General features: G+C 41.5%; 1 protein-coding gene across 1 annotated transcript; it reads right to left on the bottom strand.

Annotated features, from left to right (window-relative positions):
- Nucleotides 1-14,576: 14,576 nt before the first annotated feature.
- Nucleotides 14,577-15,530, bottom strand: LOC117885574 (olfactory receptor 11A1-like). Its single transcript, XM_034786838.1, has one exon. It carries the CDS (start codon nucleotides 15,528-15,530, stop codon nucleotides 14,577-14,579), a length of 954 nt encoding a protein of 317 aa, XP_034642729.1.
- Between the last annotated feature and the right edge of the window lie 430 nt (nucleotides 15,531-15,960).

Genomic DNA, 15,960 nt, shown 5'->3' on the forward strand with positions numbered 1-15,960 from the left:
CTAAGTCATTTAGACACTTTTGAAAATTTAACCCAGTGAGCTTCAGGATGAAAGATGCTGTGGGGGCCTGGGAGACTGGCTGTATCTGACATTAAGTCTTTCTGGTAAGCTACCGGCGTAAGACGCACACGGAAAATCCCCAAATCACAAACCTACAGGTGTTCACTGACAAAAATAGCTAAGAGCTCAATAACATCCTTTTATATGGCAACAATGGTCATGAGTGAGGGTAAACATAGACGGGAGGGAGGATTTAGCAGGGAAATTAGAGGACAATTATTGGGCCGAGACTGAGACCAGAACTGCCCACCGGGGGAGGGCTGATGATTACAATAAAGGGGAAACACGAAAGGATCTCTGTGTTCACTCCTCGGGATGTGGTGGAGGTAAACGGGTGGTACAGATATGCTTCTGCAGGGTGTAGCTGAACTTCTGCTACAATAAACTGAACTGTAACTAAAGACTCCAGTCTCCATGTTTTCCTGTGTGTGTCCCTTGGTCATGTCTGAAGACATAGGATACCCCAACAGATGCTGTCACTTTTCAAATCTAAAATTGAGTAGCATTTTCTCCACAAATAAAAACATCTAGAAGATAATAAGGTGATAAATAACAACCAGCGTGGATTTGTCAAGAACAAATCATGTCAAACCAACCTGATAGCTCTCTTTGATAGGGTAACAAGCCTTGTGGATGGGGGGAAGCAGTAGACGTGGTATATCTTGACTTTAGTAAAGCTTTTGATACTGCCTCGCATGACCTTCTCATAAACAAACTAGGGAAATGCAACATAGATGGAGCTACTATAAGGTGGGTGCAAAATTGATTGAAAAACCATTCCCAAAGAGGTGTTATCAGTGGTTCATAGGCATGCTTGAAGGAGATAATGAGTGGGGTCCCACAAGGATCGGTTCTGGGTCTGTTTCTGTTCAATATCTTCATCAATGATTTAGAAAATGGCATAGAGAGTACACTTATAAAGTTTGTGGATGATACCAACTGGTAGGGGTTGCAAGTGCTTTGGAGGATAGGATTAAAAATCAAAATGATCTGGACAAACTGGAGAACTGGTCTGAAGAACATAGGATGAAATTCAATAAGGACAAATGCAAAGTACTCTATTTAGGACGGAACAATCAATTGCACGCATTCAAAATGGGAAATGACTGCCCAGGAAGGAGTACTGCGGAAAGTGATCTGGGGGCCATAGTGGACCACAAGCTAAAGTTGCAAAAAAGTGAATATCTTTCTGTGATGTATTAGCAGAAATGTTGTAAGGAAGACACGAGAAGTAATTCTTCCGCTCAACTCTGCACTGATTAGGCCTCAACTGGAGTATTGTGTCCAGTTCTGGGTGCCACATTTCAGGAAAGATATGGACAAATTGGAGAGAGTCCAGAGAAGAGCAACAAAAATGATTAAAGGTCTGGAAAACATGTCCTAATAGGGAAGATTGAAAAAAAATTGGTTTGTATAGTCTGGAAAAGAGTAGACTCAGAGTGGACATAATAACAGTTTTCAAGTACATAAAAGATTGTTACAAGGAGGTGCGGGGGAATTGTTTTTCTTTACCTCTGAGGATAGGACAAGAAGCAATGGGCTTAAATTGCAGCAACGGAGATTTAAGTTGGACATTAGGAAAAACTTCCTACCTGTCAGGGTGTTTAAGCACTGGAATAAATTTCCTAGGGAGGTTATGGAATCTCCATCTTTGAAGATTTTTAAGAGCAGGTTAGACAAACACCTGTCAGGAATGGTCTAGATAATACTTAGTACTGCCATGAGTGCAGGCGACTGGACTAGATGACTTCTCAAGGTCCTTTTCAGTCCTACGATAATATGACTCTATACTGTGACATTCCACAGGATACAGTCTGGACTGTTGGACAGCTGTGTCCCCTCAATTCTTCAGCCTGTGGTGCCTTTTTGCACTGACTTTCCAAGAGAGCAACCACTCCTGGTCTGCACAAATACAGCATCCAGCAGGTAAATCATTCCCAACTATGCTATGGGAGTGCTCTAGCCAGCTACTCATGAATTATACCGCAGAGAGACATCAGTAAATTCCCACTCCCAGACTTGTCCCCAGAAATGTGTCTCTTGTACTGCCCAGCACCTCCCTGGACAATACAAGCTCATAGAAAGTCTGTCATTTCATGAATAGAAAATGATATGCTATGATATGTTATCCCAAATCAAGTTCCCCAAACACTTCAGTCCAAACACACACTGGTTTAGATAAAACAATAAAACAAGTTTATTAATCTCAGAAAGACAGATTTTAAGTGACTACATCTAATGAGGCATAAAAGTCAGTGTTGGTTACAAAGCAATACAATGTAAAGCATACGCTAATACCTAACTTAATAAGCTAAGTGAATTCAAAGCAAAGATTTCTCTCATCTCATGTTTTTCCAGTCGTTCCAGCTGGATGCTTTTCAACCAGGGCCCTCCCACAGTGCGATGCTTCTTTCTTTGTCTTTCCTTGTTTTTGTGTTGCTAATGTGGTGAGCAGAGAGAAATGGAGGAAGAGGGGGGGCATATGTTCCCCTTTCTTATAACTCCCTTTCACTTTGAAAATCATTTCAGTTGACAATAAGTCTGTTGAGACGAGAAGCTCCATCTGTTTCTCTGCCAGGATGTAAATTTCTTGCTCACACCCTCCTTCCTGCCAAAGAATGGTCACTTGACCAGGTGCTAGGCCATTTGATCTTGATTGACACCTGTCTGAGGCATCATCTTGCTTTGGTCTAGAAACCAGTTTGTGGCTGTTTCCCGAGATTTGAAATATGCCTTAGTAACATCATACAGTAGAATCTTACAACTTAACATACAATGTTCCCACACACATTTGACCAGAACAAGAATGTTCAGCAAATGATGAGTTTTCAATTGATACCTTACAAGGCATAAGAGTGCAGGCTGTCACCCATACTTAGTGTTTTTTTCTTGATATTGAAATGTTCTTTAGTATAAAGAGTTGTTTCAACAGAAAACATTAATGTCACATATTTTATTTTGATAGCCAGGAATCCATTTAGGGTCTTGTGCTCTTACTAATCATGCATGATTAGTAGGTTGGAAGGCTCAGACGTTATCAGTAAATGTTGGAAGATATTGATTTCACTGTACACAGACACACTGATGAAAAACATTTCCATCAATAATAATTGAAATGTACGGAGAGGCAAAGTACCAAAAAATGCTGCTTGAGAACTTATTAGAGTTTGATTTAAGGATATTTAAATTGTATGTTGTGACATTTTGTTGACAATTTGTGTTTTAATGGTTATAAAGTTTTAACTTTTTGACTCTCAATGTATATTGTCATTAATAATTATTGGGTGAACAAACTATTGTCTCTCCCCCCAAAATTTCCCACAATTCTAAAAATCTGAATCAATAAAAATTGCAAACAATGCTTAAAACACATAATTTTGTGCAACTCTGAAAATTTGAATAGATAAAAATAGGAAATAATACATCAAAATAAACATCATTATCTGTCTAAATATATATTAAAAATGAATTCTGCCAAGCCCAATGATAACACATGCTTAAAATATGAAAACCATCACAATTGTCCCCAATATAAAATTGCATAGGAAGCCTTGACACCAAGATGAAAGGCAAAATAATTTAATAAGCCAAACCTACCCACAGGAATTGAATTCTAGTGCTACACAAAATGTGGAGTTCTCCCAACCTAATCAGAGCAGAGAAGCAGATGAAATATGTAACTAAAATCTCGAATTTCACTGTGTGGAATGCAGAGCACATGAACGTTATGTTAGCAGTGAGGGCCGTATAAACTTGCAAATCGGAATGAAGCCATCCCAAAGCTTAGTATGTCCTCACATGCCCCGAGGAAGCTCCCACTGGCATGAGGTAGGGTCAGCCTAGATTTTACTTCCATTGCGATTTATGCCAGGCTGATTCATTCCCACATTTGAATTCATGTGAGCACCATACATTTATTACCAACTTTTAGAATCCAGATAATTAACCAGAATGCAGTTGGCTCTTTCATGCTAGAATTGACCTATTCTGTATTGGAAATGAAGTGAAAATGGTTAGCATTAGTTCCAGTATCCATACAATCCATTTATGATTTCATAAATTCTAAGGACAGAAGAGAATATCATTGTATTTATGTAGTCACATGTCCTGTGTAATACACGCCGTAGGACTTCCCTGAAATAAAATTACCCCTTACTTTTCTCTTTCTTAAGAGAAATAGATTGAGCTCCTAGAGACTATCACTATAAGGCAGGTTTCCTAATCCTTTAATCATTCTTGTAGTTCTTCTTTGAATCCTCTCCAATTTAACTACATTCTTTTTCCACTGTGGATACCAGAACTGGAAACAATATTCCAACAGTGGTCACACCAATGCCAAAAACTGAGGTAAAATAACCTCTTTCCTCCTTCTCAAGATTTCCTTGTCAATTCATCCAAAGATTGCATTTGCCCCTTTTGTCCAAAATGTCACCACAGCATCACAGCTAGGAGCTCGTGTTCTGATGTTTACCCATCATGTCACCCGGATCTTTTTTCAGAGTCACTGCTTCCCATGAAAGAATCCTCCATCCTGTAAGTATGGCCTACATTCTTTGTTCTTAGATGTATAACTTTATATGTATCTGTATTAAAACACCTATTGTTTGCTAGTGCCAAGCTTACTAAGTGATCCAGATATTTCTGTATCACTGACTTGTCCTCTTCATTATTTACCACCTCTGCAATTTTTATGACATCTGCAAACTTTATCAGTGATGATTTTATGTTCTCCTCCAGGTCACAGATAAAAAGTTAGAATAGCATAGGACTAAGAACCAATTCCTCAGGCACCCACTAGGAACACATGCTCTTGAAGATGATTCCCTATTTACAATTAAATTTTGAGACCTTTCAGTTAGTCATTAATGAATGAATGAATGAATGAATTTTTAATGTGATTTCCTCATTTAACATATAATGATATTTCTTTGCTGCCAAACTACCCCAATGTCCAATAAATAGCAATACACATAAAACGGCTATTATAAAAGTACACCAACAAAAATGATAGTACGGCAACAAAAATGATTAGGGGTCTGGAGCACATGACTTATGAGAAGAGGCTGAGGGAACTGGGATTGTTTAGTCTCCAGAAGAGAAGAATGAGGGGGGATTTGATAGCAGCCTTCAACTACCTGAAGGGGGGTTCCAAAGAGGATGGAGCTCGGCTGTTCTCAGTGGTGGCAGATGACAGAACAAGGAGCAATGGTCTCAAGTTGTAGTGGGGGAGGTCCAGGTTGGATATCAGGAAAAAACTATTTCGCTAGGAGGGTGGTGAAACACTGGAATGCGTTACCTAGGGAGGTGGTGGAGTCTCCTTCCTTGGAGGTTTTTAAGGCCCAGCTTGACAAAGCCCTGGCTAGGATGATTTAGCTGGGAATTGGTCCTGCTTTGAGCAGGGGGTTGGACTAGATGACCTCTTGAGGTCCCTTCCAACTCTGATATTCTATGATTCTATGACCAAACTATGTATTTTTAGTACTTACAGAGCTGGGTTGAATTTTCCACCTTGCACTCTCTACAACCTTCTCCACACCACACATGATTTCTGTCACCAAGAACCAATATCTGCATGACCCCAAATAACCATCAGCCCTGGCCTTAAGACCAAATTTAGAAGTAAATGCACCACTCTGGAAACTGAGTGATAGATATAGCTCCCCAAAAACTCATCAGACCAGGTTGTTGCATGGCTCTATTTGCTTCATTGGCATTATCCCATTTAAACTAAGATGGCCACTGAGTGCTAATTACCCTGAGTGGCCAGACCTAGAACACATGGAGATTTAGTCTCTTTTGCTTGAGTCAACCCAGAGTAATTGATCTTCCTGTCATTAAACGAAGCTCAATCCTTATGAATATGATCCTTTTCCTGAGAGCTGTTTTCAGGGCCTCCTTGACCACTTTGTTTCTCAGGCTGTAGATGAGCGGATTGACCAGGGGAGTCAGGATGGTATAGAAGACAGAGAGCAATTTGTGCAGGTCTCTAAGTTCATTGGTGTTGGTTGGCACATAGACAATAATGAGGGTCCTATAGAAAAGGGGAGAAAAGGCCTTTTGGAAGGGATTCTCAGGATTGTGGAGATGATATGAATATAAGAGGTCAGGGTGGGAGAAACGCTGACAGGGTGTCTATGGAGGAGATGAGGGAACTCACCAGTTCAGCCAGGCTGGTGATGCTACAGGAGAGTGTAATCACTGGAGTGAACTCACAAAGGAAATGGTCAATTTCATTGGGGCCACAGAAAGTTGACAGTGACATCAAAAACATTCCTATCGTGCTAACTAGGAATCCACTTATCCAACAGCCCATCATGAGCTGGAGGCAGAACCTGGAATTCATTTGAGCTGCATAATGCAGAGGTTTACATATCGCTAAATATCTGTCATAAGACATCATGGCTAAAATGTAACATTCCTCCATTAAATAAAACCAAAACAATAAAATTGTACAAAACACCCCCTGACAGAAGTGGTTCTGTCCCCAGTCAGGAGACTGGCCAACATCCTGGGCAGGATGGCTGAGCTGTAGCAGGTCTCCACAAAGGACAAGTTCCCCAGGAAGAAGTACATGGGGGTGTGAAGTTGCTGATCCACCACAACTAGCACGATGATGAGGGTGTTGCCACACATGGTCACAACAGGGATCACTGGAAACAACAGGAAGAGAGGAAGCTGCAGTTCTGGACATTCCCAAATCCCAAGAGAATGAATTCTGTGATAAATGTATGTTTTTCCCCTCTTCTTTCTCCATGAGTTGTATCTAGAAGGAGAAAAAAAGCAACAAACAAAGGAGGAATTTCCTTTGCTATTTAAGCTGATAGAGTTTCACCCAATCAAGTAAATGAAAGTTGAAAGAGGAATCCGTGAAGGGCTGAGACATTTGAGATTCTCTAATCAACGCTGGTAATGTCACAGCAGAACAGAGCAGGGATCCATCTAAGTAGGGATCCTGTGTTAAAACGTGGCCCATACAGAGACTACAGAAGAATATTTTAGCTCCCACAATGGAATGATATCATATATATGGGGAATTCCCCTCACTCCCCCTGACATTTAATTGTTAGCTTATGTCAAAGTTTATAACTTTTTGTGTGCGTCACTCAATAGTGCAATATCATCAACAAAGTCTAGGTCTTCTAAACAGTTGCCTTCTGCCGATGCTTTGCTATGCTGATATTTCACTACTGAGTGATACCCATGAAAAGTTACAAAAAAGACAGGAGAATGACATAAATAGCAGGCCGAGTGGGGCTCAGAACTAGTTACGCGAAAACATACATCCTGGAAATCCAGAGGTCAAGCAGTAGCATCACATGAGAAGGCAAAAATATCAAGGAAGTTCACCTACCTCGGTAGCACAATATTAGCCTTCAAGAAGGAAGGGATAGGATAGGCAGCCATAACGTTCACTAAACTCAGCAATGTATGGAAATCAAAGATACACAGCACCAGAACAAAACCAAGATTTTTTCAGTTGAAACATAAACTCGATGCAAACATATGGCTGTGAGAGCTGGAGAGCTCCTAGAACCTTAGACAGAAACCTAGACATCTTTGGAAATAAGTGCCTGTGAAAGATTCTGGGTGTTGGTGGGAAAGACTTCATCACCAAGAAAGGGATCCAAGATCTCACCAACCAGCAGGCTGTTTCCACCAGAATCAGAAGGAAACAATACACATATTTGGGGCATGGGTAGGGATAGTGTCCTTAGCCTCTGTTTGCCAGAAGCTGGGAATGAGTAACATGGGATGGATCACTTGATGATTACCTATTATGTTCATTCCCCCTGAAGCATATGGCATTGGACACTGTCAGAAGACAGGATAATGGGCTAGATGGACCTTTGGTATGACCCAGTAAGGCCATTCTTAGGTTCTTATTAACTCCCACATGATTCCAGAGCAATGATGTCTCAAGTAGAAACCAACTGGTGTGAAGAAGTTAGGACAACCAAGAGAAATTTAAGAAGAGCCCTTAGCTGGGTGGGGAAGGAAGTCAACCTCAATGCAATAGGGCACAAGGAATCAACAGCAGCAAATGAGAGAGAGGAATGGAAGAGACTGGTTTCCATCCTATACACCAACTGGCACAGGAAGGATGTTACAAGAAATAATGCTTAAGAGCTGTAAGAGGCATCTCTTGCACATTGCAAACTAGCTAGTGTAACTGAATACTCATTCATTACTTAGTGCACTGACCCTCACAGTGATAGGGAAACTGACTCTGGGGACAAAGAGAACACCCCCAGCCCCCAGGCAGACACACAGAGAGATGCTTCTCACTCCCATTGACTCAGTGACTCACCTAGGAATCCTCACACCCATTCTGCCCCAAGTCACATCCTGTAATCCAGCTGATGTCTGTGAATCTCTGTTTGTGGGACTGCAAGGAAAATGTCTGCTGATGCCCTGCTGCAACAGAGCAGCCATACCTCAGTTTTCCCAGCCACTCTCTCCAGGGTCTCATTTCAGCAGCATTAGGAGCTCTGGCTGCTCTCCTTTCAAGTATGTTGTGTTTTCTTACCTATGTAAAATTGCCCAGGATTTGACCCAGGAACGATCAGATTTGTTTTAATCCTCAGCATGATGCACTGTCCTCTCCACTGATGGGTGTAGGAATCAGGATCTGCTTTCCACCCTCACGGTGTCACACACTCACATTTTCTCTGCAAAGATACCTTCAGCTTGCTGACGGGCTGTGCTGCTCTTACTTGATTCATGCTCCTGTGTATATCACAGAGAACGCTAATGCCCCCTGCCCTATTCTTACAGAATTTGTAGGTTCTTGTGGCAGTCAGGATCTCCCATGAAGCTGCTGGTCAGGATCACTTTTAAATTGCTTGCAGGGGGGAATTATCACCAGCTTCCTTGTTAAAACTAGTGTAAACATCAAAGCCATTGCAATCTCCCTACAAACCTCATGGGAAATCTTCCACTTTGTCATTTCCTCTGTGTGTGTGTGTGTGTGTGTAGAACTCAATGAGTGAGAAATACACATCCATCACTTTATTAATTGTACTGAGAACCTACAAGGCCATTTTATTTCATAATTCTCAATGCACTTCTTAGGAGCAGGTAAGTGTCAATGTTGCTGTTTTACAGGTGGGTAAATGGAGGCACAGAATGTGGACCGGACTTGGGATCACCCAGCAGATTGAGGCAGAGCGAGGAGCAGAATCCAGGGGTCCTGACTTCAAAGCATGTGCCATAGCCACATGACTATGAAACACATTATTTTTTTGTTAAGAGGTGGTGCCAAGAGAAGCAAAAGATAAATAGACATTTTACATATGAGCTATGCAAAATACCAATACAAGATGAGGTGGAAAGCATTTGGAAGAAATATTTTGGCCAGCCCTATTCATGTATCCTTTTCAAACCATTGTAACTGAAGTTACCCTGCATATTTCCTGGACATTCTCCATCACAGATGCAGGACTTCAGAAAGGTACCAAGCCCACAGAGCTATCAACGAGTGACATGAAACTAAGGCATGATGGAACTGGGCACTAGGGTGAGGTAATTGACACTGTGACATATGTACATACAACAGGCCAATTCCATCTGAGTTGAGTAATATATTTACCTTTATTTTATTCATAACACTTGATATCTGAGGTGTGGATCTGATACCTGACACACTCTAAAATGTTAGCAACGATTCTCTGCCATGATACCATGTTGTATTCCAGGCATCAAATCCACTCCTCGGTACAGTCTCATTCTCTCAAAATATTACTAGCTACACCCGTAACATTGATAATCTCTCAAATATGTAGCCTCCTGTATATAGATACTCTAGACACCCAGGACAAAATTCATACTGAGTAGGATGATACTTCTAGAGTTACTCCTTTGAAATCAATGGAAACATGGATGCAATTAGGCACTACTCAATCTGAGTATGTTATTTGCATCTGACTCTCAGCTACTGTGGTGATGAAAGCCATGGAAGTACCTAGATGAGATGATAGATAGATAGACAGATAGATTTGAGTATAGAAATATAGATGAATTGATGTGTATGAGAATAAAAAGAGAGAAAGAAGTGAATGAGGAACTATTTTATATATATGAACATAGGAACATAAGAAAGGCCATACTGGGTCAGACCAAAGGTCCATCTAGCCCAGTATCCTGTCTACCGACAGTGGCAAATGTCAGGTGCCCCAGAGGGAATGAACAGAACAGGGAATCATCACATGATCCATCCCCTGTTGTCCGTTCCCAGCTTCTGGCAAACAAAGGATAGAGACACCATCCCTGCCCATCCTGGCTAATAGCCATGGACCTATCCTCCATGAACTTATCTAGGTTTTTTTTAACCGTGTTTTGGTCATGGCTTTCTCAACATCCTCTGGCAAAGAGTTCCACTGAGTGAATGTGTGTTGTGTGAAAAAATACTTCCTTTTATTTGTAAAAAGCAACAGAGGGTCCTGTGGCACCTTTAAGACTAACAGAAGTACTGGGAGCATAAGCTTTCGTGGGTAAGAACCTCACTTCTTCAGATGCAAGTAATGGAAATCTCCAGAGCAGGTATATATCAGTGTGGAGATAACGAGGTTAGTTCAATCAGGGAGGGTGAGGTGCTCTGCTAGCAGTTGAGGTGTGAACACCAAGGGAGGAGAAACTGTTTCTGTAGTTGGATAGCCATTCACAGTCTTTGTTTAATCCTGATATGATGGTGTCAAATTTGCAAATGAACTGGAGCTCAGCAGTTTCTCTTTGGAGTCTGGTCCTGAAGATTTTTTTGCTGTAAGATGGCTACCTTTACATCTGCTATTGTGTGGCCAGGGAGGTTGAAGTGTTCTCCTACAGGTTTTTGTATATTGCCATTCCTGATATCTGACTTGTGTCCATTTATCCTCTTGCGTAGTGACTGTCCAGTTTGGCCAATGTACATAGCAGAGGGGCATTGCTGGCATATGATGGCATATATAACATTGGTGGACGTGCAGGTGAATGAGCCGGTGATGTTGTAGCTGATCTGGTTAGGTCCTGTGATGGTGTTGCTGGTGTAGATATGTGGGCAGAGTTGGCATCGAGGTTTGTTGCATGCGTTGGTTCCTGAGTTAGAGTTGTTATGGTGCGGTGCGTGGTTGCTGGTGAGAATATGCTTAAGGTTGGCAGGTTGTCTGTGGGCAAGGACTGTCCTGCCTCCCAAGGTCTGTGAAAGTGAGGGATCATTGTCCAGGATGGGTTGTAGATCACTGATGATGTGTTGGAGAGGTTTAAGCTGAGGACTGTAGGTGATGGCCAGTGGAGTTCTGTTGGTTTCTCTTCTGGGCCTGTCTTGTAGCAGGAGGCTTCTGGGTACAAGTCTGGCTCTGTTGATTTGTTTCTTTATTTCCTTGTGTGGGTACCGTAGTTTTGAGAATGCTTGGTGAAGATCTTGTAGGTGTTGGTCTCTGTCTGAGGGGTTGGAGCTTCCTTTTATTTGTTTTAAACCTGCTGCCTATTAATTTCATTTGGTGACCCCTAGTTTTTGTGTTATGAGAAGGAGTAAATAACACTTTTTTATTTACTTTCTCCACACCAGTCATGATTTTATATAGAGAGAGGTGGGTGTTTATGGTGATAGATAAATAGATTGATGGAGGGCTGGATAGAAGGATGGATGGGTGTGTATGGGAAAAGTGAGAGAGAGAGAAAGAGGTGTTTGTGGATGGATGGATGGATGGATGGATGGATGGATGGATGGATGGATGGATGGGTATGTATTGATGTAGATAGATGGTTTGATGTGTATGGGATTGGATTGCCAAATATTAGAGGTTAGAAGATACATTATCCTATAACTGATAACTCCAGGTTTTCATAGACTCATAGACTTTAAGGTCAGAAGGTACCATTATGATCATCTAGTCTGACCCCCCGCATGATGCAGGCCACAAAGCCGTCCCAACCCTTTCCCTTGACTCTGCTGCTGAAGTCCCCAAATCCTGTGGTTTAGAGACTTCAAGTAGCAGAGAATCCTCCAGCTAGCGACCCCTGCCCCATGCTGCGGAGAAAGGTGAAAAACCTCCAGGGCCTCTGCCAATCTACCCTGGAGGAAAATTCCTTCCCGACCCCAAATATGGCGATCAGTAGAACCCCGAGCATGTAGGCAAGATTCTCCAGCCTGACCCTCATTGGCCATTGATACTATTTACCAGCAATGGCACGCTGTTCATTTGACTAAAATCACATTATCCCATTAAACCATTCCCTCCATAAACTTATCTAGCTTAATCTTAAAACCAGACAGGTCCTTCGCCCCCACCGTTTCCCTCGGAAGGCTGTTCCAATATTTCACCCCTCTGATGGTCAGAAACCTTAGTCTAATTTCAAGCCTAAACTTCCCCACGGCCAGTTTATATCCATTCGTTCTCGTGTCCACATTAGTACTGAGCTAAAATAATTCCTCTCCCTCCCATAAGACCATGCACCTTCCTCTGAAATATCTGGTTCTGGCAACTGTCAAGTCTGGTCCCAAACGAGTAATTGCATGTTCCTATGAAAGTCCCACCCATAAACTGAAGGCAGGAGCCTACTTATTAAAGGGTTTTTTCTTGGCAAGATCACATGACATCATTGCTCTGGAATCTACCCTGGCTGCCCAGTGTTGTCAGAGTAGGATTCCAGGAGTTAGACGTCAATAGCTTGGGACCAGCCTACATGAGAAATCACCTGTGCCTCCGAACAATATTGTCTGAATTGTAATCAGCAGAAGCAATTAGTTTGGGCACATCTTGGTATGAATGAGAAGGGACTGCTTGAGGAGTATTCTTTATAAGCAGCTCTCTGTTATGAGTAAAACTTGGTAAATTATCTAAATACCTTAGGTGCCAGTCTCATGTGTAAAAGTGACTCTCACACTTAGGATTCTTAGTCCCATTGACTTTCAACAACAGTTAGGAACCTAACTGCCTAAGTCCCTTTTGAAAATGGAACATTTAGTTCTTGGTCATTTGCGAACGGCACTAAGAACATAAGAATGGCCATGCCATGACCAGAACAATGGTCCATCTAGCCTACTATCATGTATTTGACAGTGACCAGTGCCAGATGTTTCAGAGGGAATGAACAGAACAGGGCAATTATTGAGTGATCCATCCCCTATTGGCCAGTCTCAGTATCTGGCAGTCAGAGATTTAGGAACATATGGAACATTGGGTTGTGTTTCTGACCATTCTGGCTAATAACTATTGATGGAACTATCCTCCAAGAAATTATCTAGCTCTTTTTTTAACCCAATTATACTTCTGGTCTTCACAACATCCTCTGGCAACAATTCCACAGGTTGACTGTGAGTTTTGTGAAGAAATACTTCCTTTTGTTTGTTTTAAACCTCCTGCCTATTAATTTCATTGGGTAAAATTCTTGTGTTATATGAAGGGATAATTAAAACTTCCTTATTCACCATCTCCACACCATTCATGATTTTATGGACCTCTAGCATACCCCCCTTAATCATCTCTTTTCTAATCTGAACACTAGTCTCTTTAATTCTCCTCATATGGAAGCTGCCCCAAACCCCTACTCATTTTTGTTGCACTTCTCTGTACCTTTTCCAATTCTAATATATCTTTTTTCAGATGGGGGCAACCAGACCTGCAGGCAGCATTCCAGGTGTGTGTGTACTATGGATTTGTATAGTGGCATTATGATATTTTCTGTCTCATTGTCTGTCCCTTGCTGTTGTTTTGTCCCCTAATAATCATAGCAGGCCATGAAGTTTGGTAATGTATTTAGTGGCTTTTACAGTGTCCTTTGCATGGAATTGATCCATGGTATCAAGGTATCAAATCTGACAAGCATCACTTTACTTATAATACTGCTTTCAAAAGTATGGGCAGGTGTTAAAGTCCACTACCAACACACTTTGCAAAGTGGATATATCTTGGCCCCATTCCTATAAATTTTCATTCCTGATGTGTACCCTCTTCATAGTATCCCAGGAATGGAGACTTCTGGCAGTGTCAAAAGTCTTAAGAATATTTTTTTTAAAATACACAAGAAAAGAAAGGGGGGAAACCATGTTAGTATCACTTAATACTTGACTACCTTTTCATTGGACCAAGTGGTCACTTTTTACTTGATCTGTTTTCCTGCAGGATGAGCAGTCAGAACCAGTGTCAATTGTAAACCCCCATTTAGAACCAACATTTTTCAGGTTGGGCATTTTCATTTTTTTGAACAAATAATGGAAAAAAAATGTTCTGAAATTTTCCACAGGAGGGTGTGTGTGTATGTGTGTCTGTGGATTGTGTGTGTGTGTGATTGGAATCGTCCACAGTTCTATTAAACAGATACCTGCTTTTGTTTAATTTGAGAAAGAGGGAAATTTTCCTAAGACTGGAACAATTAATGGAGAATCTACTAAATACAAATTGGAAAGACTTTGTGTTACAACACCAATAGCTATGCTCGGTAGGCCTAGATTTTTATCAGTAAATGTCAGTAAATGTCAATTTCACCATTCACACAATGGTTCTATCCAGTTCTGTGATTCTATGATTTCAATCAATTTCTCAGAATTGATGGGAAACCCGATATTTCTGCTGGGCTCTCCTCAGGGCCTCCTTTACCTCTTTGTTTCTCAGGCTGTAAATGAGGGGATTGATCAGGGGTGTCAAGACAGTGTAAAGGATAGAAACAAATTTGTTTAGGATTCTGAGTGCTCCGGTGTTTGGTAACATGTAGACAGTTATTAGAGTCCCATAGTAAATTGTCACAACGATAAGATGGGAGGAGCAGGTGGAAAAGGCCTTTTGCTTCCCAGTGGTGGAAGAGATTCTCAGGATGGTGGAGATGATATAAGCATAAGATGTCAGGGTCAAAAGAAATGGTAGAATGATGTTTGTGGAAGAGAAGATGAGGGTCACCAGATTAACCAGACCAGTGTCACTGCAGGAGAGATTAATCATTTGGGTGAGATCACAGAGGAAATGATCAATTTCATTAGGGCCACAAAAGGCTAATTGTGACACCAAATATATTATCATAGCAAGAATGATGAATGAACTTAGCCAAGATCCAGCTGCTAGCTGCATACAGAACCTGCCATTCATAAGTGCTGCATAGTACAGGGGTTTGCATATCGCTAAGTACCGATCATAAGACATCGAAGCTAGGAGATAACACTCAACAGTCAATAGGACACCAAACCAATAAAACTGAACCATGCAGCCAGTAACAGAAACAGTTCTGTCCCCAGTCAAGAAACTGGCCAGCATCCTGGGCAGGATGGTGGAGCTGTAGCAGATCTCCAAGCAGGACAAATTCCCCAGGAAGAAGTACATGGGGCTGTGAAGGTGCTGATCAGCCACAACTAGTGCAACAATGAGTGAGTTCGCAGCCATGGTGACTATGTAGATCCCTAGAAATAGCGAGAAGAACAGAATTTGCAGTCCAGGGAGATTCCCAAATCCCAGCAGGACGAATTCTGAGATAGACGTTTGATTTTCCCCTTCTCCTTTCTCCATTCTCCATCTGATGCAACTAGTGATTGAGAAAAAAAAGTGATCAGACAAGGATCTTGCTGTACAATGCTGTGATTTCCCTCTATTTGATTTCTTATAAATTCAGTGTGCCATCTAAGGTCAAGGTTTATATTCTCTCCTAACTGAAGAACTGCTTCTCACCCAGGTATTGCATAGAGCTAAGGACAGAATTTCTCCACCAAAGAACAGCATACCTGCCAAAGGGCAGCAAAACAGTGAATTTATCACTTTCCTACACCTGTTCTCAACTTCTTTCATTCACTGATTCACAGATTTATCATCCAAAAGGTACCCTGAAATCATCTCATCAGATGTCCACTACAAAAACATGCCAAAGGATGTTCCTAGACAGACATGCACTCAACTCAATTAATTTGTGTACTGCTAAAACATTTTTTCCAGGAATGCAGGA

This window comes from Trachemys scripta, chromosome 12, assembly GCF_013100865.1.
Source record: "Trachemys scripta elegans isolate TJP31775 chromosome 12, CAS_Tse_1.0, whole genome shotgun sequence".
NCBI classification, from domain to species: Eukaryota; Metazoa; Chordata; order Testudines; family Emydidae; genus Trachemys; species Trachemys scripta.

Bases quoted from the DNA above. Each gene is read 5' to 3' on its own strand.
- LOC117885574 (XM_034786838.1), bottom strand. From the start codon at position 15,530: ATGGAGAAAGGAGAAGGGGAAAATCAAACGTCTATCTCAGAATTCGTC.